Genomic DNA, 27,040 nt, shown 5'->3' on the forward strand with positions numbered 1-27,040 from the left:
GCCCGGCTCTTTGCCTCCATTCCAGGTAGCTACATGTTCCTCTTCTTGGCGTTGGCTTGAACTCAGGGAGGCAGAGGAAGCAAGTATAGATGGAGCCTTCTGGAGTCAGGGTGAGGTGAAGCAGGAGCCCCGGAGGGAGGAGGTGACCTGTGCTCAGCCCACGCTTTGATCTGCTCATTGGCACCCCTGTCAGGTTGGCCTTGACTGGTCCCCCAACCCCAACAAAGCTACAGCCACCCAAAGGAGAATGGAAGCAAAACTTTATTCCTCTTGGCTGGAGAAGAGAACTAGTGGGTGGTCGTGTACAGGACCCCCATCCCTCACCCCTCCCAGAACCAAAGAAGACAAGCAGCGCCACCAAATGGCTCCCTCTGCCCAAGTGAAAGCCGAGAGGTCAGCGGCTGGCTGGGGAGGCAGGTGAGCACAGCACGGCACAGGGCAGGGGCAGCTGCAGTGACGGGCGGGCGGCCATGGCGGCCCAGGGGCCAGGGTTGAGGGGAGGAGGGCGGGGCTGCTTGGGTAGTGGGGCAGGCTTGGGGGCTGCCGGCTGGCACGGGCCCCAGACTCAGGGCACCACAACGCGGTAGGGGCTGCCTGGGATGTGCTCGTCGCCCCATTTGACCACCAGTGTGTACTCCCCCTTGTCCTTGAGCAGGTAGGACACGCTGTAGAGCCGGCTGCCCACGTGCTTCACCAGGATCTCCTCGCAGGGGGTCCTTGGGCCATGAACCCCCACCAGCAGCATGTTGTTGCCTGAGGCAAGAGGGGTCCTCAGTCACAGGTCCCAGCCCCCTTCCTCCCGCTGGTGTCCTGCTCTCCTCTCCTGTCCCTAAGCCAGTTCTGGGGCGACAGTTCTCTCTTCCTAAAGAGCTGCCAGCACCTCCCCAACCCAGGCCGGCTTAGCAGATTCCAGCTCCTCCCTGGCCTTTGTTTGAGGGGTCCAGGAGGTGGCAGGGAGGTGGCTCTAGAAGTGAAAGCCATGCCCCAAAGGCGGTCCCTGCTCTCCCAGACACTGGCCATCCTGTGATTTCTGGCCTCATTTTGGTGGGAAGGTGGGCCTGGGGCCCGGGTTGCCCACCTGCTTTGCTGCAGTCTACTGTGAAGCTGCTCTTCTGGCCTATGTAGGCCTTGCTCAGCCCCAGGCCCTTGGCCACCACCTTGCTGGCGTCAGCAGGCCCAGGACCCGGGGCCCCATGCTGGGGGGCACAGGTGGCCTTAGTCAGAGAGTCTACAAACACCGATGATGTCTCGTGGAGACTGTGGTTGCTGACGAGACGGGGGCCTGCAAGGCAGAGTGGGTGGGGCTAAGAGGTGGCTGTGGTGCCAGGCATTGGGCAGGTGCCAATAGCTTGGCCCCAGGCTCACCTGTGACTTTGGCCTTGAAGGGGCTGCCCCCAATGTGGTAGGGGCCGCCATACTTGATGGAGATGAGGTAGCTGCCAGGTGCCATGGGGGTATAGGTGACGCGGTAGCCCTCAGGGCACTCCTGACAATCCATCTTCACCTTGGAGGGGCCGTCAATGGTCACCGACAGGGCACCAGCTCCCGCATTGCTCGTGTTCACGATGAACTCAGCTGGGTTCCCTGGGAGCACAGGAGGTCAGGCAGAGCCAGACTGGCCTGCCTCCCTGTCCTCAGCCACCCAGCGCAGGCTTGTCACCTCCAGGTGCCTCCTGTTGTCACCAAGAGCTTGGAGGCAAGGGCCTAGCAGCTGTGTGCACACCTGCAGCCACACCCACAGACTTACCTGTGACACCGCCTTCCAGACCTGCTCCGTAAGCAGACACCAAGCCTGGGTCCCCTCCATGCCCAGGCTCCCCAACTCGGATCTTGAAGGGGCTTCCAGGGATGTGGGTGCCATTGAACTTGACGTCAATCAGGTAAACGCCATTCTCCCGAGGGATGAAGCGCACAGCATACTTATCTGAGGAGCAGGGAGTCATGCTGTGGGCCTGGGGCCCCTCCTCAAACCAGCAGATGGTGTCTGTGAGGAACAGCCTCAACCCTGGCCCTCCCCATTTTGCCGGTCCATCAGTGTGAGCCCAGCCATGCTGGGCACCTGCACCCCGCAGCAGACTTCCTGAGGGCCGAAGCTTTAGACACCCAAGCTGCCCACTGTCAGGGTGCATTGGGACCAAAATCTTCTACAAGCCAAACCCAGGCCTCGCTGCCTCCTAAGAAAGGTTACCGTGAGCACCATATCCCCTGCATGGCTCAGAGACAGGCAGGAACTTGCTTCAGGTCACGCAGCTGGGAAGGGCAGGACTAGGCTGTGAAATGAAGCCCACTGGGCTCCTCCTACCCACAAGGCTGCCCCAGGCCTGCGCACAAGTACCATGGCCGTGGCTGAAGGGCCGGGCAGCACTGAGGCTGGACTTTGAGTCTTTCCCTGTGGAGATGGCATGGTACTGCAGGGTAGAAGGCCTTCCTAATAGCCGTGGGTGGCAAGCCACATCCCCAACGGCTTGGGTCACCCATTGGGAAAGGGTTGCCTGGCTTAGGGGGCCCAGGAGTTGGGGCCCCGTCTTGGCTGCTTACAGAAGCGGCACCTTCCTTTTGTACTCTCAGCCTGCTTCCAGCCAGCAGGGCAGGGCGGCCGGGCAGGGACAGGGCCTCACCTTGGTCAATTTCTGTGACATAGCACTCCTCCAGGGCTCCTGAGGGGCTGTGCACCTTGGCATCGATCGCCCCCTTGGCCCCATTCAGGCTGACTGCAAAAGAGGCTGGCTGGTTGACCTTTAGCCCTGACTCCTGGAAGCACAGCAGACATGGTTAGATGAGGGGGCTTGGGCCAGGGCAAAGGAGGAAGGAAAGGCCCCAGGAGCAGGAGGCCCTCGGGTCGCACTTACCCATCTGGCGTCCAACTTGGTTTAAAGAGGGAGAGCCACTGATTTGCAAGGGCCAGCAAGCCACAAGCACACATCCCCGCTCCTGCCCCCACACTCTGCCATCGCACACACCCAGGTGGCAAGAAGGGAAGGCCGCCCCACCCTGTGGGCAGCACCCGGCCTTGGCAGGCTGTCCCTCTTTAAACCGCAGCCCTGGTGCTCAAGGGGCACAGGCTTCTGTTCAAAGCCTTTAGACCTGAGACACGAGAAAAACTCCACGTGGTGGGCAGGATATTTCCTGCCGACCCCAAGCGTGGGCTGCACCCGGCCAGAGCAGAGGCCTGGAACCCAGAGCTGGGCCAGGGGGGCCACTGGAAACAGGGCCAAGGCCTGCTCTCTGCGGTGGCTCTGGTCTGTCCGGGCCCAGGAGCCCCAGCTGGGCGGTTTCTCTCGGTGCCTCACCTGAAGGCTAGAAACAGTGAGGCGGCGGGCGTCGCCAGACGGAGAAGCCACAGGCACCACGAAGGGGCTGTCGGGAATGTGTTCCTCGTTGAACTTGACTGAGACTTCGTAGTCACCTGGGCAGGGAAAGAGTGTAAGACCGGCTCATCAGCTTTTGGGCCTCCCACGAACAGCCTGGGTGGCCCTGTGACCTCAAAGTGAAGAGTGAGTGCCAGGCAGGGCTATCTGTGCAACCCCTGGGTCCAATACCCACACTGAGGCCCCACCTCCTCCAACCCCAGCCGGGTTCCCAGTACCTGGCTCCTGGACCACATAAGCCACACCACAGGAGCCATCCTTGCGGTCCTCGAAAGAGATCTCAGCCTTGCTGGGGCCCTCGACAGCAATGGCCAGGCCTCCGGCGCCAGCTTCCCGGGTCCAGATACTGAATTCGGCTATGGGAGAACAGTGTGTCCTCACTGAAGGCTGCTCCACCAGCCTTGGCCCCCTCCAGGCATAGCCAAGGTAGACATGCCTGCCAGCCCTTTCCTCCACCCCCAACCCCACCCTGGCCAATGCAGGAGAGCGAGCGCTTGGGGTGTGAGCAGGCCTACCTGGCACTCCAGCTTCAGCTCTCTCCAGGCCAGGGCCCCCAGCTCGGACCTTGTGGGCTCCCCCTTCCCCTAGGGGCCCCACGGTGAACTGGAAGGGGCTCCCGGGCACATGCTGGCCCTTGTACTTGACGCTGACTGTGTGTGTGCCCATCTCAGCAGGAACAAAGCGGATACAGTAGGTGTGGTTCTCCCCTTCCACGATCTCGGCCTCATGGGTCTTGCCCGATGGGCTGGTCACCTGGGCTGTCATATCCTGGATGCTAATTTCTGCAGGGTGGGGATGGGCTAGTGAGCAGCAGCCCTGGGCTCCACCCCTCCTCCTCTTGGGGCTGCTTGAGCCCCAGGACCCCTCCCCACGCTCTCCACAGCCCCTACCAGGGATCTTCAGGCTGAGGTCACAGTGGCTCCCAATGTTGGCCACTGAAGGAGCCCGACGCCTGCGGGTGATGCTCTCTTTCACCCGGCCCTCGCCTGTCACCTTCACAGAGAAGGGGCTGCCTGCAGGAAGAAAGCACAGCCCACGCCCCTCCAGTCACACACTGCCTGTGGGCCCTGGTGTAGTGACAGGGGCTGCCGAGGCACTGCTGCACTCACCAGGCACGTGCTGGTCGGCAAACTTGATGTTGATGATGTAGTTGCCAGGCTCTGTGGGGCAGTAGGTGACCCTGCACGTCCCGTCCTCCAGGTCCTCTGTGTTGATATCCACCTTGCTGGGGCCCTCAATGGACAGGCTGAGCCCACCATAGCCTAGGGGATGGATACCCCTGAGCTTTGGTGCTATGCACAGTGCTCCCACCCCAGCTGGTGGGCAGCCACTGCCTACCTGCATCTCGGGTATCAATGATAAACTCTGCAGGCTCAAAGGTGTGGCCTTCGTGAAGGCCCTGACCAGAGACCCGAACGCGACTGGCATCCCCGATTTCCGACTGGCTGATCACCACCGGGATGGGGCTGCTGGCCACGTGCTGGCCGTTTTTCTTCACATGCACCAGGTGCTCCCCTGTCTCCTTGGGCACGAATGAAATCCCTGGACACAGGGCATGGCTGTCAGTCGGGGAAGGCATGGCTCCCCACAGACTGCCTCCTTTCTGAAACCCCTGGACCCTTCAGCCGCTTACCCACGTGGCCATTACGCAGTCGCTTCAGCAAACAGGGCTCCTCCCGGCCTGAGGGCGGGACCACAGTGGCCGTGAGCAGGCTGAGATCCGTCTCTGAGATGTTGATGGGGATGTCGGCAGCAGAGCCCACCTTTAGGTGGGACATACGCATGGAGTCGTCACCTGGTGGGGACAGGCCAGCCATCACTGTGCGTCCAGCCATGGGAGACCACGCTCACCCTGCCACCTGTTTCTGTCACTGCTCCCAGTGCCACCCACCTGTGACTCGGGCAGTGAAGGGGCTGCCTGGGATGTGCTGTTCATTGTACTTGACTAGAATGCTGTAGTCACCCGGCAGCACAGGCAGGTAGGACACGCTGCATGTCCCATCCTGGTTGTCAGTGCAGCTGATTTCTGCTTTGGACGGACCCTCGATGGCCAGAGACAGGCCCCCTGGAGAGAGCCGTGGGTGAGCATGGGAACCATGCTGGGGACACTCCAGTTGGCCTGCACTGAGGAGCCCCGATGGCCAGGGCAGCAGGGCAGGGAGCCCCATTCAGGAGTATATCCTGAGTCCGGCCCTTAGCCCAGTGAGGGCATCCCGGGCACAGAGCAGGTCAAGACTGGAGCTATTGCTCACCCTCTCCTGCATCCTTGGTGTTGACAGTGAAGGTGGCAGGCTTGTTCACTACTCCATGGGTGAGGCCGGGCCCATAGGCAGTGACGTGGCCACAGTTGACGTAATCCACATAGAACTGCAAGGGGCTTCCTGAGGCAGGAAGAAGGGCCTTGTGGAACGGCAGCCTCGTGTGTCCCCCAGCCCCATCTCTCTGTGAGGTGGTGGCGGTGGAGTGGGCAGAGGCAGGGCAGGCCCACCTGGGATGTGCATGTTGTCATAGCGGATGTCCATCTCGTGCAGGCCAGCCTCGCTGGGTGCATACCGCACGGTCACGGTGCCGTCTTTGTTGTCAGTGATGGCAGGCTGCGCCACCTTGCCTGAGGGCATCCGAACCTCCCCTGTGGGGCAGTGGGGCCGAGGTCAGGGCAGCTCATTGGCACAATCTGGCCTCCTTGGCTCCCGAGCTCCTTCCCAGTCCCCACTCACCTGTGATCTCGCCTTTCTTGATGGTGAAGGGGATGACAAGGTCAAAGGGCCTCAGGCTGGTCATATCCAGCCCATTGACACCCACCAGGGGCCTTTCCGGGGCCTGCAGTGGAGACACAGGGTATGGGTGAGGGACAGTGGAAGGATCTGGGGTCCCTCCTCACACATGGTAAACTAGGGGCTCACAGAACACCCAGCTGGCTAGCCCCAGTGTCCCTAGCTGGCCAGGCCGTACCCAAGTCTGCTGGCCGCCCTGGGCGTAGGTGTACTGTGGGGCCAGCTGCTGAGACCGTAGAGGGGGCTGCACCGAGGGCTGGTCCCCAGCCAGAGCCTGCAGGGCAAAGCAGAGAGCTGCTGGAGAGTCTGTTGTCACAGAGGGGCCCCAGGGGAACAGGCCTGGACCTGCCAGACACCCCTGCTGACCTACCCCCCACCCCTCCTCACCGTCACTTGGAAGGGGCTGTTGGGCACGTGCTCGCCACCAAAGCGCACACAGATGACATATTTGCCTGGCTGGGGGGCCGTGTAGAAGATGTCGAAAGTGCCATCCTCATTCTCCACCACGTCCACATCCACCTCCGAGCCATCAGGCGTGCACACGGTGCACGTCACTTTGCCTTTGCCTGCTGCCTTAGTGTCCACAGTGATCACCGTCTCCTCCCCAATCTGAATGGTGGGGCCGATGCCAGCACCTGGTGGGGCAGGGTGGGTCCCCAAAGGGGGGCCAGCGTGTGAGCTTGGGCTCAGGTTGTTCCCGTCCACCTGCCGCCCACACAGGCCTCTCATTGCCACCACCAAGCACAGCCAGGCCGCCAGGCCTCCTGCCCCGCCCTGCCCCCTCCAAGCTGGGATGGCGAGTGGTTTCTCAGAAGGCAGGAAGGGTTCTCCTGACCACCTCAAGTGCCCATGTGGGAGAGGCCCGACGGTAGCACCCAGGTGCCTGGGAGGAAAAGGAAGGGCCCACTCCAGCCTAAGTGTTGACAGCCACTCCGTTGCCTACTCAGCCTCGTCCAGCACCATGGCCCACACTGCCGAACGCCAGCATCTGGCTGGGCACACGGCTGCCTGCGCCCTTGTGGCCTGGCCCCGGCCCCCATTGCTGTGTGTGGACGCGGTGAGGCAGAGTCCTGCTGCAGCGTGGGGGGACGTGACACTTGCCTCCCCACCCCCAGGCCTGATGGTGAAACCGGAGTTTCCTGACAACTGAGAAGGCTCACGGTGAAAAGCAGCCCAGTGCAGGCAGGAGTGGGAGCGGGGAAGCGGGAGGCAGCGGGGTTAGCACCCGAGTAGCGCAGTGCAGCAGGCTTGGCAGAGCGGGGACAGCACCCAGGGAGACAGGGAACAGGAGGCCCAAGCTACAGCCACCACTGCTGGGTTGCGAGGGCAGAGCAGCTGAGCAGGCTCCAGGACCCCAGAGTGCCCGAGGAAAGGGGAGAGACAGTGACGTTATGATCTGGGGCTCCGCCGTGGAGGCTTGGGGGGCTGTGGGCTGTGAGGCCTGGCAGTGAGAGTGCCCCCTGCAGCCTGGCCTCCTGCCAGGGAAGCAGCCAGGAGCACGAAACCTACTTGAAGGCCAAGCTCGAGGGGCCCTGCCACCAAGTCCCACTATCGGCGGAGGGCTCCTGCTGCACTAGGCTCCATGCTGGCCTGCCGCAGCCAGGCAGCTCTCCCAGGCTCCAGACCTGGCTGCCTGGGGCCCACGCTGCCCTGGGTGGCTTCACTCATGCGCACCCCATGCCATCTAGTTAGTGGCTTGGGCCCCAACCTCACAGGTACCCGACTCCCCCCAACTTTCCCTGCCCGGCTCCCAGCCATCCGCAGGTCTCAGCCACTCCATCCTCAAAGTATGCCTCCCAATTTGGCTCTCACTGAAGCCCCGTGGCCATCAAGCTTGCCCGAGAGCAACTTCAACCTCCCCCACCCGCCCCCACCCCCCGCCTCCGCCGGGCTCCCTGTCTCCATTCGGCAAACAGTAGCCAGGGAAACTGAGGTTACTGAGTCTTGCTCCCACCCGCAAAGCCCCCAAGGCCCTGCAGTCAGCACTCCCCAGCCACCCCTGCCCTGCACACACACGCCTGTCACACACACATCAGATCCTACGGCCTCTATAAAGCCATCTCGCTCCTGCCGCAAAACTCTAGCCACCCTCTAACCCTTTCCTTAGCCACCTCGCCCAAGTGCCAGGCCTGTAGCCTCTCATCAGCATCCCTGGGTGTCCCTGGCTGGGGCAGGTGACCCTCCATGCCTGTTGGGGAATGTCTGAATAACGTCACTGCTGGGGGATAGGGGAAGGGGGAAGGAGGGAGACAGGCCACAGAATGCACTTTGGGGCTCTGAGGCTGGGCCGGGCCCCGCCATGCTGGCCGCCCAAGCAGTCCACACTGGCGCTACTGCACTACCAGCCAGCCCCACCCACTCATGCACCTCCCCTGGCCCGGGACACAGAGGCCCCTGGAAGGTGGGGATGGGGGTCTGTGGATCTGGCCAGGGCTGGGGCTCCCATTGAGTTGGGGAGACCCCTTGTTCCCTCAGCCCACGCAGGAGCCCTTGTGCTTCCCTGGGTGCCAAGATCCCGAGACCCCAAAGTCCCCAGTGGGGTGCCTCTCAGGATGCACCTCACCCCAAAGCTCTCAGCTGCAACCCGAGTTCTCAGATGGGGAAATAAAGGCCCAGAGAGGGGGAGAGCTGGAGCGGTCATGCTCAGCTCCGGAAGCCTCCCTGGGCCCTCGCCCTCCAGCCCACGGCTTCATCTTCTGCACCCCACCCAACTCTGTCCCTGCCTAGAGCTGCAGCTGGAACTGTCCTGGGAATCGGCCCCAAGAGGAAAGGAAACCGCCCCTCTGGGCAGGAGGGGCACTGGGAGTGGCCCCAGCAAGCAGCTTACCTAGCCCGTGACCTCCGATTGACACTGAGGTGAGAGGGCAGAGAGCAAGGAGAAAGGTCAGGTGAGTCACTCAAGGGGGCGGCCCCCACTCCCACACGCCGCCCCAAGCAGCGAGCCCTTGCACACAGGCACAAACCCAAGCCCCGTGCCGAGCGCCGCAGCGGCCAACGGCGGGCTGGCTCACCTGTGACTGTGCACTTGCTGGCGTCCCCGGTGGGCACGGCACGCACGCGGTACGGGGAGAAGGGGATCTCGTCACCACCATACTTGATGAGGATGGTGTAGCGACCCGTCACGTCTGGCACGTAGGCCACTGTATACGTGCCGTCATGGTTGTCTTGGATGTGTGTCTTCTTCGGCTTGCCTTCAGGATCCTGTGTGGCAGCGGCAGGGGAGGCAGTTGGCCCAAGCCCGAGTAGCCCCGGGCCTGCCTCATGCGCTCCCAGGGTGCCCAGGGCTGCTGCTACAGGGACAGTCTCTGGGTCTCAGGCCTCTCAACTGCTATGGCCCAAAAGGGCTGCCTGCACCTGGCAGAGTCCAGAATGGAGACTAAAACATCCCACACTCCCCACATGACAAGAGGCGCAGCCAGGGAGCTTGGCACCCATCCTCAGCCCCAGGGCCTGGCCAGCACTAGGAGGAGCTCACCGGGGTGATCTCAAGCTTCTATCCTATACCTGCCCCATGAGAATATTACAGGTGGGGAAACTGAGGCACAAAAGGCTTTGGTGATGTGCTCAAAGTTAGCAGCAAGTGCATGTCTGGGGAAGCCCGTGCCTGTCACCACCATCCTAAGGTAGTCACAACCTTAGCGAACCAAAGACAGGGGCCCTGTCCTCCCCTGCCCTCCTTGGTGTAGCTCCCCAGGGAGATCAGACACCGGCCACCCGCAGCCCATACTCCAGCCGCCCAGGCCCAGGCCCCCTTGCCTCCCCTGCCTGTGCCTGGAGCTCACCGTGATCTGGACAGCCAGCAGGCCCTCCCCGGCGTCCTTTGCATCGATGGTGAACTCCACGGGCAAGCTGGCGGGCACACCAGTGGTGTTGAGCCCGGGGCCACTGGCCTTCACCTTGCTGGCATCATGAGTAGGCAGCACCTTGACCTTGAAGGGGCTGTGAGGGATGGGTGTTGTGAGCAGTCAGACAGGTTCTCAGCATCCAGCCTGGGCCACTCCCCACAGGCAGCAGGTCCTGCCTCTTACCTCCGGGGTACCTCTTCATCTCCATACAGTACTGAGATGCTGTAGGGCCCTTCTCGGCTGGGCACGTAATTGACGGTCTGGGTGCCATCAGCATTGTCTACCACGTCCACTGGCTCCACCAGGCCTGGCCCCAGCCCCAGGGACAGAGCCTCAGCTAGTCTCCTGGGCCTCCATTCCTACCCCACCACACTGGACGCCCAGGACCCAGCCCCAGGCCTAGACCTCGCTTTATCCTCATCCGCCCGACCCTGGGAACGGCCTTGACCCCCTCTGGCACAAAAGACACACATCTGGGTGCCAGCTGGGACCCTTGCCTGCCTGCCTTCCTGCCACATCTGCTCAGTGACCAAGTCCCATCTGCTCTACCTCCTCCAAGTCCCCCTCCTGGCTTGCACTGTCAACGGAGGCTCTTCCAAAAACACCTACACACTTGCACCACCTCTGCACTCTGGGCCTCACTTTGGGCCTCCAGTCTCCTTTCCCGGCCCTCAAAGAGGACACTGCCCTCCCGACCCCCGGCTCCAGGCATGCAAACACTCACCTTTGGGCCCCTGCACTTTGACCTGCAGTGGGGCCACACCAGCCTTGCTTGTGTCCACCTGGAAGGACTGAGGGAGGTTGGCACGAACCATGCCTGGGCTCAGGCCGGGCCCAGAGCACTTGACCTTGGACGCATCTGTCACATCATGCACAGGGACCTTGAAAGGACTGCCTGAGGGTTGGGGCAAAGGGATGGCGGCTGTATGAGACAGGGTGGGGACGAGCAGACAGTCCCAGCCCTGCCCAGGCCGCCACCTCCTCACCTGGCACTTGATGGCCACCATAGGTGACGTTGAGGCTGTAGGTGCCAGCCTCGTAAGGGATGTACTCGACCGAGCAGCTGCCGTCCTTGTTATCCATGCAGGACATCTTGGCCTCGGAGGGGCCCTCTACAGCCAGGCCCAGGCCGCCCGTGCCAGCTCCCCTGGTCCAAACAGACAGCCGGTCGTTCCTGGGGTTCCCAGGCCCACCAGCCACACGGGCTCCTGGGGGCTCCCTTACCTGGTCTCCACAGTGAACTTGTTGGGCTTGTTGGTGGTGCCACTTTGGATGCCTGGCCCGTGGACACGCACCCGGGAGGGGTCGCAGCCCTCCGTCACGGGCACCTGGAAGGGGCTGCTGGGCACGGGGCTGCCGTCGTAGGTCACATCCACAGAGTGCAGTCCTGGAGGAGTGCAGGCCAGGTAAGGAGGAGCCCGGGCCACCCCACCCACCCCCGTCTGCCAGCCTGTGGGAGTCCCAGCACGCACCCTCCTCGTAAGGCGTGTACTCCACTTTGTACATGCCGTCGCCACGGTCCTGAACGTAGGTCTCTGTCAGGTTGCCTGAGGGGTTGGCCACACGGGCCTTGACGTGCGGCCCTCCGGTCTGTGTCAGAGCCCGGGCGTCTACACTGAACTCAGTGGTGGCCTCACGGAAGACACCTGCAAAGGGACAGAGAGGAGGCTTGGGGCTCTGGGGTTCTGGTCCTTGTCCCCGCTGCCACATACCCCACGGCAGGGCAACTCACCCTGGCCCTCAATCCCAGGCCCGTAGCACTGGACACCAGAAGTGTCCACCGCAGGTTCCACCTGCAGCTTGCTGGGGAAGTTGGGCACAGGCTGGCCGCCGTACTTGATGGTGACGGTGTAGGCCCCGGGGCAGAGGGGAATGTATGTAATGGTGTGCGTGCCGTCACCGTGGTCCTGGATGTACACCTCGGCCGGCAGCCCCGCCTCCGAGCAGATCTCAATGGTCAGCTCCGCGCTGCCCGCACTCGAGCAGTCCACTTGGAATTGGCCCACCTCCCCAGCGGTGGCCCGCTCCAGCCCAGGGCCTGAGCACTTGACTTTGGAGGCGTCAAAGCAGGGAACCACGTGGGCCTTGAATGGGGAGCCAGGGATGTGGGTGTCAGCGAAGAGGATGTTGATGTTGTAGTCCCCGGGCTCGGTGGGCACATAGGACACGGAACATGTGCCATCCCCGTTGTCCAAGCACTCGAGCTGTGCCTCGCAGGGGCCCTCCACTGTCAGGCCCAGGCCACCTGTGCCAGCACCCTTGGTGTCGATGGTGAAGCGGGCGGGGGAGCCTGCACTGCCTCCCTGCAGCCCCGGCCCAAACGCCTTCACCTGAGGGAAGAAGGGGTCAGGCGCCAAGGCCACGCTATGCCCCTGATCCCAGACCTCCTGCCTGACTCTCTACCTGCCTCCCCTTGCCCTGGCTTCCTGCCCTCACCAAACAGGGACATAGGCGGGCCCAGGCTGCCTGCCAAATGGGCCATCCATCAGTCATAAGGGCAAAAAGGAGAGCAGGCTGCAGTCACTCACACCTGTAATCTCAGCCCTTTGGGAGGCCAAGGTGGGTGGATCACCTGAGGTCAGGAGTTTGAGACCAGCCTGGCCAACATGGTGAAACCCCGCCTCTACTAAAAATATAAAAATTAGCTGCGCATGGTGGCGGGCACCTGTAATCCCAGCTACTTGGGAGGCTGAGGCAGGAGTATCGCTTGAAGCCAGGAGGCGGAGGGTGCCATGAGCCAAGATCGCGCCACTGCACTCCAGCCTGGGCCACAGAGTGAGACTCTTTCTCAAAAAAAAAAGAAAAGAAATTCTTCAACCCTGATGACTTTTTGTGGGTTTCTATTTCCCTCCTCCCCTTTACTCTCACTTAAACAGGGTCAAGGTTGACAGTCTGTCTCAGAAAAAAAAAAAAAAAGAGGAGGATTGAGGGCAGGTCTGGAGAAGATGGGGTACCTTTGGGGCCCTCAGAGAGCACAGTGGGTTCTACCCTTACGGCCTCCCATACCCCAATTACCTTGCTAGGCTTGGTGGGGGCCACAGCTTCCAGAGGAAAGGGGCTGCCGGGCACAGGCACGCCGTCATAGGTCACCTCCACCTCGTAGGGCCCTTCCTCACGGGGCACGAAGCGCACCACACTGTTGTCAGCCCCCAGGCCTGGCTCCACCTTGCAGGGCACCGCTGCACCCGAGGGGCCCACAATCTTGGATGCCACTTTGCCTTGACCACCAGCACCCTTTGATTTGACTGTGAACTCCTGGTCTTTGCCAACGTCCACCTCTGTGGAAATGATGAAAGGAAGGAGAGAGACATGACACCCAGCTCAGCCAATCCCTGGGATGACACTCGGGCTGGGAGTGCCTATGTGACAAAGGCTTTTGCAACAAGGGCCCCAACTACTTACTCTCTCCCAGGCCAGACACCTTGATCTTGCTGAGGTCCAGGCTTGGAGATGCTGCCACCGAGAAAGGGCTCTTAGGGATGGGATCCCCTCCATAAGTGACACTGACGCCTACTGGACCCTGGGAAGGGTGCAGAAGGGAAGGGGGCATTTAGAGACACCAGAATTGCTCCCCAACCCCCTCCTGGACCTCCATGCCTGCCCTCTCCCAGGTAAGGAATGAGAGTGGGCAGAAAGTCCCTCGGAGCTGTCCCCTAGGCTGCTGCATGAGGAGGCTGGGGACTCGGTGACTGTAGTGGAGGGCGCGGCTACCTGCTGCACAGGCGTGTACTTGACTGTGTAGGTGTTGTCATGGTGGTCGATGATGTCCACGTCTCGCACTGCATCCCCCTTGGTGAGTCCTGAGAACTGGACGTCCAGCTTGCCTTTGCCAGCGGCCTTGGCATTGACTGTGAAGTGGGTGGGCTTGCCAAGCTCAACACCTGATGAACACACAGGGACCGTGTAGGGGCACCCTGCCCCAAGCCCTCCTACCCTTGATGCCCCGCAACCTGCCATGGGGTACCTGTCCTCACCAGTGCGACTGAGGCCAGGGCCCTCGGCCTTCACCTTACTGGCGTCATGAGAGGGCTCCACCTTGACTCGGATGGGGCTGGTGGGCGTGGCCTGCAGGCAGTGGGAGGAGAAGGCCTTAGAGGAGGGCAGACGTCATCCGCAAAGACATCTTAGCGGCCAGGAGCGCAGCACCCACCTGGTCAGCAAAGAGGACCATAATGGTGTAGCTGCCAGCCCCCCGGGGCGTGTACTTGACTGTGAAGGTGTCATTGTCATTGCGAATGATGTCGAAGTCGATGTCAGCTTCGGCGGGGCCTACCACTCCAGGGGCACACTTGATGCCGATGCTGACATCCCCTGCGGCAGGGAGAGGAGCGGAGGCTGAGACCTCGCAGGGACAGCCCAGCCACCTGCCCTCCCACCCACAGCCAGGCCTTACCCTGGCCAGCCTCGGTGCAGTCCACAGTGAAGTAGGTGGGCTCGTGGGCCTTGAGCCCTGTCTTGGCTACTCCGGGGCCGTATACTTTGACCTTGTTGGGGTGGCTGCCAGCTCCCACATTCACCTGCAGGGCACAGGGGCAAGGGGAAGGGCATGAGCAGCTTGGAGGAGACTCAGAAGCTCCCTCAGCTACACTGGCAGGCACACAAAATGGTCAAGCTGCCTTGGGAAGAGTCTGGCAGTTCCTCAGTTGACCACAGAGGGACTGTGTGATGCTCCGGTTCACTCCAAGGCAGAAATGAAAGCAAATGTCCACAAGAGAAATGAAAGCAAATGTCCACGCAAACACCTGGACCCACTGTTAACAGCACTGTTAACAGCAAGCTCATCCTCAATATCTGTTAGCAAGTGAACGGAAAAATGGAATGTGGTCCGGCCACACAATGGAGTATTATGCAGCCATAAAAAGGAATGAAGCAGCCGGGCGTGGTGGCTCATGCCTGTAATCCCAGCACTTTGGAAGGCCAAGGTGAGCGGACCACCTGGGGTCAGGCGGTTGAGACCAGTCTGACCAACATGGAGAAACCCTGTCTCTACTAAAAATACAAAATTAGCTGGGCATGGTGGCGTATGCCTGCAATCCCAGCTACTCAGGAGGCTGAGGCAGGAGAAATGCTTGAACCTGGCAGGCAGAGGTTGCAGTGAGCCGAGATCACGTCATTGCACTCCAGCCTGGCAACAAGAGCAAAACTCCGGCTCAAAAAAAAAAAAAAACAGACCAGGCGCAGTGGCTCACGCCTGTAATCCCAGCACTTTGGGAGGCCGAGGTGGGCGGATCACAAGATCAGGAGATCGACACCATCCTGGCTAACGCGGTGAAACCCCGTCTCTACTAAAAATACAAAAAATTAGCCGGGTGGGTGGCAGGTGCCTGTAGTCCCAGCTACTCGGGAGGCTGAGGCAAGACAATGGCGTGAACCTGGGAGAAAGAGCTTGCAGTGAGCCGAGATCGCGCCACTGCACTCCAGCCTGGGTGACAGAGCGAGACTCCATGTCAAATAAATAAATAAATAAACAAAATAATCATAAAGGAACAAAGCGCCAAGACATGCTAAACATGAACGAAAACACAGAAAACTTCGTGGTGAGGGAAAGAAGCCAGACACAAAAGGCCATGTGGCACACGGTTCCATCTATAAAACATGTCTAGGATAGGCAAAGCCACAGCAGAAAGCAGGTTAGTGGTCACCAGGAGCTGCGGGACAGGGGAGTCAGGATGGCGTGGAGTTTCTGGGATGATGTGACCCGTGCTACAACCACTTGAAATGGGCGAATCGTGTGCTATGTGAATGCTATCGAGATGGACTAAAGGCCGGTGGAGGTTGGCTCACCCTGAAGGGGCTGTTGGGGATGCTGACGCCTCCCCAGGACACCATGGCTGTGTGCTTCACCGGCTTCCTGGGCACGTAGGAGCAGCTGTAAGTGCCGTTGCCGTTGTCCTTGACCAACGCCTCCACAGGGCAGCCTTCATTGTCCTGTCAGGCAGGTAGGAGCAGGTGGCCTGCTGGTCAGTGCCCAGGCTCGGGTGCCCACACCTGCCCTGCCCCCAACACCCGTGGGTGCTCTACCTGGACTTGGACCCGAAGCGGGGCCTTGCCACCGTGCTTGGCATCCACTGTGAACTCTGCTGGCTTGTTGACGGCCACACCTGTCTTCTCCAATCCAGGCCCACGTGCCTTCACCTAGTGGGAGACCACCCAGCTGTCAGGGGAGCAGGTCCAGGCTGCCAGAGCTACAACCCAGGCAGGGTGGCCAGGGACACAGAGTGCCAGGAATACTGCTGGAGACACCAGCCCACGGCCTGGGCCCACCCCCACCAGACCCCAGGCAGGAGCAGTAGGGCGAGGCTTAGGCCATCTTTACCCGGTCTGGGTGGAAGTCCTGGGGCGCGTCGCGGATGTCAGCCATGAAGGGGCTGAGGCGGATGTCTTCGCTGTTGCGCAGCACGTGGACGGCATACTCGCCAGCTTCCTGCGGCCAGTAGCGCACATCGCAGGAGCCATCACCCTTGTCATCACATTCAATCTTAGCCTGCGACGGACCTTCCACCGAGAAGCCTGACAACAGCCACCAGTCCCCTCAGTGCCCTGGAACCTCAGGGTGGGCTGTCCTTGCCATCGTCTGTCCCCAGGTGCCCACGTTGCAGCCTCCAACTTACCCAGGGTGCCCACGTCGTCCCCAATAGCCTCCACCACAAAGTCTGCTGACTTGCCAACGACGCCGCCCTCCAGCCCAGGGCCCCAGGCCCGTACCTTCTGATTGCCACACTCGGTGCCCACCTTCACCTCGAAGGGACTGCAAATGGGAGAGCCACACGGGGAACACCGAGGATCACTACACGAGCCAGCCTGGGCCCCACTGTGGCCGCCGGGCAGGAGGAAGAGGCAGAGTGTGCAGAGCTGGGAGAGGCATGCCTGGGGGCCTCACCTGCGCCCGATGTTCTGGCCACCCCACGTGATGGTGACGATATAGGTTCCAGGGACCATGGGGTAATACTCGAAGCCATACACGCCATCCCCCAGGTCCTTCTGCTTCACGCGCTCCTCTCCCTCTGCCAAGACAAGGAGGGCCTCAGGCCTGCCCAGCAGTGAACCTGGGGGCTGCCGCCACCCATCCTGGCCTGGCTCCAGGCCAACTTACTGGGGCCCTTCACGGTGACCTTCAGCTCCCCACTGCCAGCGCCCTTTGTGTACACCTTGAAGTCAGCTGTCTCCTTCACCCGCACACCCTTGGGCTGGAGGCCCCGGCCAACCGCCCGGCAGGCACTCGGGTTACAGGCTGCAGGCAGAGGGGCCAGCTGAGCACCAGCAGCTTGGCTGGGCGACCCCTCCCTTGCCTCCCACAGGGCCCGGCTCTGAGGATTGGAGGGTCCCTCAGAGCTTGGTTGGAGGGGGACATGCAAGAAAGAACTGGAAGGGACCGTGACCCCAGGAACTGTGGCCTGGGCCAGGACATGGCAGGCCTCCTCCCACCTGCCCCACCCCAGCCCAGAGCCCCCCGCCCTCCCTTCCAAGAAGAAGACAGATCCAAGTACCGTTGACCCTGTGGGCAGAGCAGAGAGCAGCAGGTTTCTAGACAGCTGGAGCGAGCTCTTCCGAAGGTGAAAGCGTGAGGAGAGAGATGGAGAGGGGCGAGGAGAGGAGAGGAGGAAGGGCCCCAGCAGGGGAGGAAAGACAGCACGTGCCCAGACAGCAGAAGCTCAAAGAGTAGGGGCCCTGGGGCGGGCTGCAGCGGGACTGGCCCAGGGGGCTCCCCCTCCTGTGGGAGGCCCAGACTGCAGTGCCACAGCAGAGGGCAGTCAGGGCCGGGCCTACCTTGGCCAACAGTGACAGTGTAGGGGCTGCGAGGGATGGGCACGCCGGCAAACGTGACGTGCACGGTGTGGACGCCCTCCATGGTGGGCTGGTAGCTGCAGCGGTATGTGCTGTCGCCCCGGGCCTCCAGCTGAGGCTCTACCGTGCCCTTCCGTCCCACAGGGTCCTGGATCACAACCTCGACCTCGCCCGTGCCAGCTCCTGCCACGAGGCACCTGCTCAGCTCCCAGGCCCCAGTGCGGCTCTCCCCACAGACCAGCCGGGCCTTGGCAGCCTCCCCTCACCTGCCGTAAAGATCTCAAAGTAGGTGGTCTTGTTGGCGATGTTGCCACTGGGCTCCAGGCCGGGGCCTTGGGCCGTCACTTTGCTGGCGTCACCCTGTGACTTATCCACGTACACCTCGAAGGGGCTCTTGGCGATGTGCTGGCCAGCAAAGAGCACAGTAACCTGTCCCCAGAAGGGTGGGCCGTGAGGGTAGGGCTGGGGGCCTCCAGCCACCGCCTGAGGTCACAAGCCTCCCCACTGGCCAAGGGCTCACCTTATGAGTCCCCGTCACCTCGGGGACGTACCAGACGGAGAAGGTGCGGTTCTTGTCGTTATTGGCGGTCACTTTTGCCTGCGGTGGGAAGGAGCCTGTGAGCCTCTGCTAAGAGCAGCCCCACTGAAAGGGAGCGCTGTGGGGCCTCTGCTGCCAGCAGCTGGCCCTACCTCCTCCTGGTGTCCAGCTGGGTCCTCCACGTACACCAGCACCTCTCCCTGGCCGGCACTTCTGGTCTCCACAGTGAACTCTGCCCGCTTCTTCACCATGTTGCCTGTGGGCTCGATGCCTGGCAGGGGAAGGTGAGCCAACCACGGGCCAGCTGTTAAGGCCACAGCCTCACCCCTCCACCCTTCAGCCCTGGACGCTAAGGGAGGCGGGCAAGAGTACCAGTGCCATGCCAGCCCCCAGGCCTCTGCAGGCTCAACGCCCCTCCCCGCTGGCCCCTAAGTCAGGCACATTCCAAACTGGGCAAGTTCATTCAGTGTGAGCCGCGGCACAGAGCCTGGCCTCGGGACCCAGCTGTGCTCTTGCTGCTGGGACAGGCCCGTGCCTGTTTTCTGGAACATTCATTCTCACCGCACTGGGCCCTTGTTCCTGTGTGAGCCTTGACTGGGTTTTAGGTCCCTGTTACTGAGACCTGGTTCATCTCCATTTATAATAAAGGCTGCTGGGTGCTACCTCCCCGAGGACCCCACGCTGCAGGCGTCTGTGACTGGAGGAACCTATTAGCATTCTCTTGTCTACTCAGTGGAGTGTTTTCACTAGTCCCAAAAACCCACTCCTGTCTGACTCTTGGGTGGCTTGATCACCTAGCCGCCATATAACCCAAGACCCCTCAGGACCACCACATTTAGATGGGACACTGCCTTATGGGGAAGACGTTGGCACACGGGTACACCCCTGGCTGGGCTCCCTCACCTGGCCCGTAGGCACGGGCTTTCTTCGGGTTCAGTTTGGGCCGCAAGGGAGCCCCTGGCTTCAGCTTGGCCTTGGGGAACTGGGACAGGTAGGTCATGACAGAGTGCTCGTCCACGTTGGGGTCCACAATCTCCTCAGGGGTGATCACCTGTCACGGGCAGAAAACAGGAGCCATCGGGCCTCCGAGTCTCTCCCAACTGCTGATCCGGTCCCCTACAGCTGTAGCCAGGCTGGGCGGGTGTACCTGGGGGATGCCCAGCCAGTCATCCGCCTGTTGCATGGCCTCTCGCGCATTGGTCACGGGCTTGCTGGCGTCCCAAGAGTCCCAGTCAGGACACAGGCCTGTGGCGCAAGGGAGGCTGTGAGTCTGGGGGCCGCAGAACCCCCTCAAGGGCCGCCCATGGGTGACCCCAGCCCAGTCTCTCCTGCCTCTGCGCCCCCTTACCCGGGGCACAGCTGTCCACCAGGGCGCCCAGGGCCCGGCCACTCTGCCAGTCCCGGCTGAAGTTGGTGATGGGCAGCTGCGGCAGCTTGTTCTGGATCCAGCCCAGGAGCCTCTGCTTGGGGGTCTGCTTCTTGGCCTCCTCATCCTCCTCCTCGTCCCACATGGGCATGGAGATGGAGTAGTGCAGGATCAGGGTCCAGATGAGGCCCAGGATCAGCTTCAGGTTCCCGTCCACGATGGCCTTGCTGTCTGTGAGTAGAAGAGTGGCCGCGCTGGGCACACAGCTGTGCGGGAGGGGCCGCTCCCAGGCTTTGGGGTCAGGGTCTGGCAGCACGGGGTAGCAGGGGCCAAGGAGGAGGGAGACACCCCCTCTTGGCCAGTGGTAGGATGTGGATGAGCCCTCTCTGCCCAGGGTCCCAGGGGGTGTTCAGAGGTGAAGGAGACTTTGGGGTGAGGGGAGATACACACAGACAAAGACAGGAGATGACAGCAGACTGTGATTACTGCCAGAAGCCCCGGGCCCAGAGGACGGGCAGAGGGCAGACCCAGCCCGCAGATGGGCAGCTCTGGAGAACAGCTGGACAGTGTCCACAGCTGCCAGAGCAGGGGTCCGCCACCCACCCCAGGGGCCTATGGGGAACCAGGAGGAGGAGGCTGACTCCAGCTGGCCCAGAATCCAGGGCCCATGACCTGGCGTGGGGCTGGGGCTGGGGCTGAGGAAGAGGAAGGCGGGTGGCCCCGGGGGGTTGGGAAATACAACTGTTGTTCCAGGGTGGGTGGGGTGAGGCAGGGGAAGTGGGGGAGTTGGGCAAACGCCCTTTGGGTGAAGGAGTGTGACCCCCGCCACCACCCCCACTTCCTCTACCACCTCGAAGACCCAAGCATGGAGTTGGGAGGCCACACGCCTAGCCAGGGGAGGGGCCCAGAGCCCAAAGGAACCAGCAGTTGGGCCACATGGCCCTGACTCACGGGGGCCCGTCGGCAGATGCCAGGGTGGCAGCAGGAGACACTGGGAACCCCCTTGCCACCCACTGCCTGACCCACTTGCCACCTAACGGGCCTCGGCAGGCTCGCCACAGGGGAAGTGGTTAGGGCGGGTCCCTGACACCCCCCATCACCATGGCAACCCTGCTGGGCTCTGGGCCCCACCCAAGGCTACTTCTGGGTCTCAGGCTCAAGGCAGGATGGCTTGGGCATTCTAAGAGCTCATCTTTAGAAGCCCTGTCAGCCTCCCCCATAATCAGACAAAATACTTCTCTGGTGAGTCAACTCGGGGGTGGGCCTATGAGGAGGGGCTGGGCTGTCCACGGCAGCTGCTTCCCAGCCCAGCAGGCAGCACCTGGAGGGCCAGGTGAGCCGCTCAGAGTGGCCTCCCCAGTTCCCAGGTTGGTCCTGGCCCCACGAGGCTGCCTTTCACTCTCCCCAAATGGCAGCAGGGAGGGGGGCTCAGAGAGGACCGAGGGTGCAGGGCCAGGGAACAAGGCCAGTCAGGGCTTCCCATCAGGCCCCCACCCCAGTCCAGCCTCAGACCCCTCAACGACCCCCACACGGGGAGCAACCAGGCCCACCAGGTCCATGTTAGGCCAGCCTACTCCGTCCCCATCCCCCTACCAAAAGAGAGTGGGAAGGACCAGGGCCTACGGCTGGGAGACTGCCTGGCTGGATGGCCCCGCCCCATCCCACCCCCTTTCCCCAGCCCCTGGGCCAGCCAACCCCTCCTTCCCCTAATCACTGCTGCTTTCCAACATTTTTTTGCCTTATATGGCAAAGCTCTGGGAACTAGGCCTGCTCCAGCCAGCTCACAAGGAGGAGGGGAGCTGGGAGGAGGGAGGAGACCCCCCCCAAAGAGCTGGGGTGTGGCCCGCCTCCCCACATCCGGTCTCCCCCCCTACCATCCAGGACTGAGATGACTCAGCTTGGCTAGACTGAGGCTGGGACTTGGCAGGGTGGGCCTGCCCCTCGCCTCAACTGGCATTCCAAAGAAAGAACTTCGGTTCTTGGGATCTGCCCTCTGAGTGGCTGGGGGAACCCAAGTCTTGGTCCCTCACTTTCTTGGGTTCAGCAAGGGCCATTCCACGGCTGCAGGGTAACTGGAAGGCCTCTCAATTCTGAAGGAGAGAAGACTCATCATCCCTCTCCTCTCCCTGTTCGACATCACCCCAAGTCACCCGTTGTGGTGCCTGCCCTCCCATGCAGCCCCTATCTTGAGAACGAACTGGGATGCTGCAGCAGGCCCAGTCAATGCCAGCCTTTCCAGTCCAGTGACACAGACACTGGGCTGGCACAATGCACGCTGGAGCATCTACCAACCAACTCCTGCGTGCTACACGCAGAAAAGCAAGGCCTACATGGAAGCAAGAGTTTGGCCCAAGATGAACAGAAAAGTTGGCGTCCAAGTAGTCTACAAGCCATGTCCCTCAGTCAACCACGCCCAACTCATCCCGGGTGCAGTTTTGCTAACTATGCTTCTTTCTGGCCCCCGAGTTCCCTGTGTATGTGTAGGGGGGTAGATCTAAACTGGTGGTTGCAGCCATCTCCGATGGGCGACCCATCCTCCAGCGACACAAAGAGCCCAGTGCCCTAGACAATGGGACGCACGAGCTCCAACCCACATTTCAGAACCAACGGGCGTCTGAAGGCCAGAGGGCCCTCTCTAAACAGCTGTGGGGGGAGAGCCCGGGCCTCCTCCTCCTCGAGGATGGGGCGCAGGGCCAGGAGCCTGCCCAGCGCCCGACCCCCCAGGCCCACTCCCACCGCGAGCACAGCCGCGGAGGCGCGGCCTGGGGAGGATGTGAGTTCAGCCTGGGCGCCGGCCAGCCAGGGCGCAGCGGGCGGGGACGCGTAGCGGTTCGCACGCCCGGCCGGCCAGCCAGCTCGCGCGCCTTTGTTCTCCAGGCCCGCGTGGAGCAGAGCAGCCGGGGGCCTCGGGAGTTGCGCCGCGGCCCGGAAGGGGGTGGTTTTGAGGGGTCCGCCCAGGGGGATGGAAGGACGCACGGAGTCCCCGCCCCCGCCCGCCCGGCGCTTCGGGGCGTCCCTCACCGATGGACACCAGTTTGATGCTCTCGCGGTCCAGGAACTCGAGCGCCACCGACACATTCTCAAGCTGCATTTGGCGGAAAGTGGGCCGCTGGTTGTGCTTGCGGTGCATCTTCTTCTGGCTGAGCACCTCCAGCAGCGCTATGAGCCGCAGCCCGTCGCTCAGGTCCGTCTGCAGGTTGGCGATGCGCTTGCTCACGCACTTCAGGTGCTCGTTGCACCAGCGCGTGAAAGTGTTCTGCTGGATCTTCTTCCACGGCGCGTCCTCCGCCAGGTCCTTCTCGGTGGCCGGCATCTCGGCGTCCCGCGTGTCGACGCCACCGCCCGGAGCCGCGCCTGCTGCGCTCTGGCCCGCCCGAGAGTGGGAGCTACTCATTTTGAGGCGCGAGAAGCCGGGGGGGCGGTGCTGCAGCCTCGGCGAGGGGACGGCCCTTTAATTAAAGTCGCAGGCACGTAGGCGCGCGGGAGGCGAGGCAGGGAGCAGAGGTTGCGCTGCGGAGAGAGCGAGCCCTTTAAATGCGGGCGGAGGGCGGGGCCAGGGGGCGGGCCTCCTGCGGGGAGGGGCCGTGGGGTGGGGCTTCGAGGGCGCGCCTGCCCCACCCCGCCCCTCCCGTTGGAATGCCCCCACTAGGCCCCCGGCTTCGGCTGATCAGACGCGAAACCCGGGCTCCAGGGTGGGTCGCTGGGCCGTGGGGTGGGCAAGGATGCTCCCAGCCCCGCGGCCTCGCGTTGTCGCTGCAGGAAACGCGCCCTAGAGCGAGGAAAGGCTGAGCAGTGTCTGGCGCGGGACTGCTTGGCCTGCAGCCGGCGCGCCTTACAAGGGACTTTCCTTCCCCAGGGCCCCTGCGGGGGGTGGGGTGGCTCTCGTCCCTAAGTCACTTGGGCTCTGCCCCGTCCCTGCACATCCCTACCCGCCGCCGTCATCCCCCTTCCCCGGGCCCCCAGGGCCTAGGGTTCCCCGGCGGCATCCCCGTCCGCCGCCCCGGCAGCGGCGGGAAGGGGCCAACCCTAAGAGCGAACGAACCCCTGGAGAGCGGCGGCCCCGGACCGGGCACTGCCGAGGGCGCTTTGTGTGCTCATTACCTGGGAAGCGGCTGCAGGGCAAGGCCTGCGCCTACGCGGTCCCCGCAGACCCCCTGCCACGGGCCCGCCTTCCTAGTCTGTAGGGCCCTCGCCCGAGCACCTGTGTGTGCCCGCTGCTTCCCACCGCCTCCCTCTCTGCTTCCCTCCACCCGGGAGGATATGGGACACTGGGCCAGGAGGCCGCCGGCACTCCAGGAGCAAGCAGCCTTCGAAGGGGTCCGGGCATGCCAGTGGGCGCAGGCAGAGGGCGTCGTGCGATGCATGCAGAGACGTGTGCCCGCCTAACCCTTCATGCCAGTTCACCCAGGGCACTGGGGGGAGTTGAAGCGTGGGGTCCTCTCCTGTCAGAAAGGCCCCTGAGCCCAGCGTGGCCAGGGCAGGGGGCAAACGGGAGTGGCATTCCAGACCCAGAGGGGCCTGCTCAGAGGTTCCCATAAGACTTGTCAGGCTCTGAGCACCTGGGTCTGGGTGGGCTTCAGGTGTGGTGGCAGGTGCAGAGGAGGCCTGAGGACAGGGATCAGGGGCCTGGGGGGGTTGTGTCCCCAGAGCCGTGGGGGCTATTCACTCAAAATTTTCTGGTAGATAACTCTGGAGATGGTGCAGTGGCTGCTGTGCTGAGATGTAGACTGGGACCAGGGGATGGTTGGGGACGCTCACTGCTACTATCTTCAGTCAGAAGCCACCCTGCCTATGGCCTCCTCCCCAGCGTGCACTGCCTCCCTCTCAGTCCTCGGTACCTCCCCTCTCCGGAATGTTTCCTCCTCTGAGTGTTTTTTTTTTCTAGGAAGGCAGGTATCTGTCCCTCCTGCTCAATTCTAGTAATAATTAATTTATCTGCTAAAGACCAGTGAGAGGAGGAGGCCCCGGGTTGGCCAGCACGTCATGCCCAAATATGGTTGACTCTCCTGTAGCCCTGGGTGTCTACATGACATGTGGTGGGGCTGTGATCCGCCCAGCACATTCACTTCGGGGCTGCCTATGGCCCCACTGGTTTTTCCCACTAGTAGTGGTGTTAGGGGGTGCAAATGGCATTTTCCGGTACTGAGGCCAACCCCTGTATATTGTCCCCTCTCCTGACCACTTTGAGACACACCTGCACCAAGTGCGCCTCGGCGTCTGGGAGCTGGGGTGGAGGTGGGAGGGAGGGCTGGGAAGGGGGAACCCATACAGACCCCTCCCTGCACGGGCCCCATTCAAGACGGGCTTGAAGTTGTCCTTCTGGTCCCCCTGCCCCACTGGAAAGCAAGTTCCCAGGCACGGAATTCCATCAATAATTGACTCTCTCTCCACTAAGGGCCATTGAGCTGGGTTGTCTGGGTTCATTCCTTAATCTTCAGAGCTCAGGGAAACTGAGTCAGAGTGACCAGTAGTCAATTCCAGCAGAAAGGGTGTCAGGAGGTGGGTGCCCTGTCTTCCAGCCCTAGCTTTTCCCTATTTAGAGGAAACAAGGAATGGGCGTGTAGAGGGTTCTTGTCCCTAGAACGTAGTATCACCGCCAGATGTCGCCCGATCCCAAAGCCCCCAGATCGGGCAGTCCTGGGAGGCCAAAATGCAGCTTTCATATTTTCCCTTATTTGGAGTAGATTCTTGGATGCTAGACACACCCCGCCCACCACACCACCCCTGGCCCTCAGACCCCAGGCCAGACCCTCCCACTGGGAGGTATAGCCCAAGCCCAGGGGCTGTTCAGCTGGGGTCCCTGAGGAGCCATTTCCAGGCCCGCGTAGCCAGGGGGCGCAGGAGGGAAGGAAGCAGCAGATTGGGAAGGTGAGAAAGAGGCCTGTGCTGGCAGGTGAGGTCGCCCATTCCCAAGCTCCCACCTTGACGGTGCACTCGGAGCACTTACAAATGGGTCTGCCAGTGGATTTTAACCTACTTTGCCTGGCCCCAGGTGGCATGGGAATCTGGGGACATTGTTGGTTGCATCCTGGCTGGCAGTGCACATCCAACTCAGAGCCAACCTGGCATAGGGCCCAGGGCCCAACCAAGGAACCTGGCCTGGTCTCATCCTCACCATGGCCCCATGGAGTAGAGCAGCCCCAGAACCAGCTCCCCTGTGCCCAAAGCAGCTGGTGCCCCGTGGACTCAAGCCAGCAAGGGACACGCTGTCCCCCTCCCAGTGGGCACACTGGCTGAGAAGTGTCCTTCCAGGTGGCCACTCACCCTGAGACCACACAAGTTCCTGGTGCCAGGGCCCTTCTCTCTCAGATAGGCATGCAGTGGTCCGTTCATGGGCACCCACGCAGGCACCAGTTTCCTGGCAAGGGCCCAGACACCCTCTCTCTCTCGGGGACCCCCCATGGCCTCAGGCTCCCACATTCGTGGGCACAGACACGGCTCATGGATCAACTAGGGAAGACATTCTCTGGACAGGCACTCCCAGATGCCAGGGGCGCCTCCATCGGCTCACGCATCCCAGCTGAACCTGGCCCGGACCTGGGCGCGAGCTGGCGCCTGCGTTCTCGGGCCTCTCTGCCCGCCTTCTCCAACTCCGCCCCCGGCCGACGAGGAGCGCGGCGACCCCACTGCGCGAAGCCGGGCCGCGGAGACCTCACCTGCTGTTCCTGAGAGCGACCGGTGACCGATGACCGCGGGGTGGCGCCCGGATCGCCTTCGCGCCCGCGCCAGGCGCCTCGGGGTTCTGTCGGCGTCCGCTGCGCGCGACGCGCCTCCACGCGAATGGGCCGCCGCCGCCCGCCTTCTTGTTGGCCGCACCCCCGCCCCGCGCCCGCCCTGCGCCCGGCCCGGCCCGGCGAGAAAGCCTTAATTGGTAAAATTGCCCAGGAGCCCGGGACGGGTGCGTGGGGGGCGGGGGGGCGGGGGCGCGCCATGAGCTCCAGCGACCCGCCGCCGGGCGACGCCGCCCCCCGAGATGAGCTCACCGCCGGCGAGGGCCGCCAGGCCCTGGAGGAGGGAGGGCTTCGTGGGGGAGTCGCCTCCAGCGCCCACAGGGTCTGCAGGGCTCATGTCTAGGCCCAATCACAAGGATCCTGCGTGTCTGAGTCTGGGGGAGGCAAGCACACCCCAGGTGGAAAGGCCCAGGCCCAAGGCCACCTTCTCCAAGGAGCCACCCACAGTCACGGCCCCGGTGTCTGTCCCAAGCCGGGATTGTGTTTCCTGGGGTGGGGGCAACAGGTTGTTGCAGGTGTTTACTGGGCGCCTACTCAGGCAGGGCCCCAGGACGGGACTGCAGGGCTCTAAGCCCTGGGATGAACCTGACTGCCATGGATCAGGCGCTGCCAGGTCTGGCCTGGGGTGGGCAA

The 27,040-nt window shown here is 62.5% G+C and overlaps 1 protein-coding gene across 2 annotated transcripts; it reads right to left on the reverse strand.

Annotated features, from left to right (window-relative positions):
- Positions 1-245: 245 nt before the first annotated feature.
- Positions 246-26,469, reverse strand: FLNA (filamin A). 2 transcript variants are annotated; one of them, XM_055267517.2, is made up of 48 exons: positions 26,333-26,469; positions 22,698-23,186; positions 19,659-19,907; positions 19,458-19,555; positions 19,214-19,361; positions 18,463-18,581; positions 18,293-18,370; positions 18,039-18,201; positions 17,755-17,955; positions 17,081-17,218; positions 16,868-16,991; positions 16,599-16,735; positions 16,304-16,497; positions 16,009-16,122; positions 15,772-15,915; positions 14,381-14,504; positions 14,138-14,298; positions 13,962-14,052; positions 13,699-13,868; positions 13,390-13,507; positions 13,003-13,265; positions 11,720-12,317; positions 11,460-11,633; positions 11,212-11,374; positions 10,974-11,134; positions 10,712-10,882; positions 10,171-10,294; positions 9,925-10,081; positions 9,154-9,343; positions 8,970-8,993; positions 6,530-6,777; positions 6,321-6,416; positions 6,086-6,188; positions 5,857-5,997; positions 5,621-5,749; positions 5,260-5,433; positions 5,002-5,163; positions 4,707-4,910; positions 4,478-4,630; positions 4,259-4,381; positions 3,884-4,150; positions 3,587-3,724; positions 3,291-3,406; positions 2,619-2,751; positions 1,748-1,924; positions 1,366-1,584; positions 1,079-1,282; positions 246-753 (listed from the first exon to the last, which is right to left on the reverse strand). In XM_055267517.2, the coding sequence occupies exons 2-48, from the start codon at positions 23,068-23,070 to the stop codon at positions 566-568; spliced, it is 7,944 nt and encodes a 2,647-aa protein (XP_055123492.1). In that variant the 5' UTR covers positions 23,071-23,186; positions 26,333-26,469; the 3' UTR covers positions 246-565. The 2 variants fall into 2 exon arrangements, with proteins under 2 accessions (XP_055123492.1, XP_055123493.1); XM_055267518.2 differs by lacking the exon at positions 8,970-8,993.
- Positions 26,470-27,040: the final 571 nt, after the last annotated feature.

The sequence above is a fragment of the Symphalangus syndactylus genome, chromosome X (genome assembly GCF_028878055.3).
Source record: "Symphalangus syndactylus isolate Jambi chromosome X, NHGRI_mSymSyn1-v2.1_pri, whole genome shotgun sequence".
In the NCBI taxonomy this organism is placed as follows: Eukaryota; Metazoa; Chordata; class Mammalia; order Primates; family Hylobatidae; genus Symphalangus; species Symphalangus syndactylus.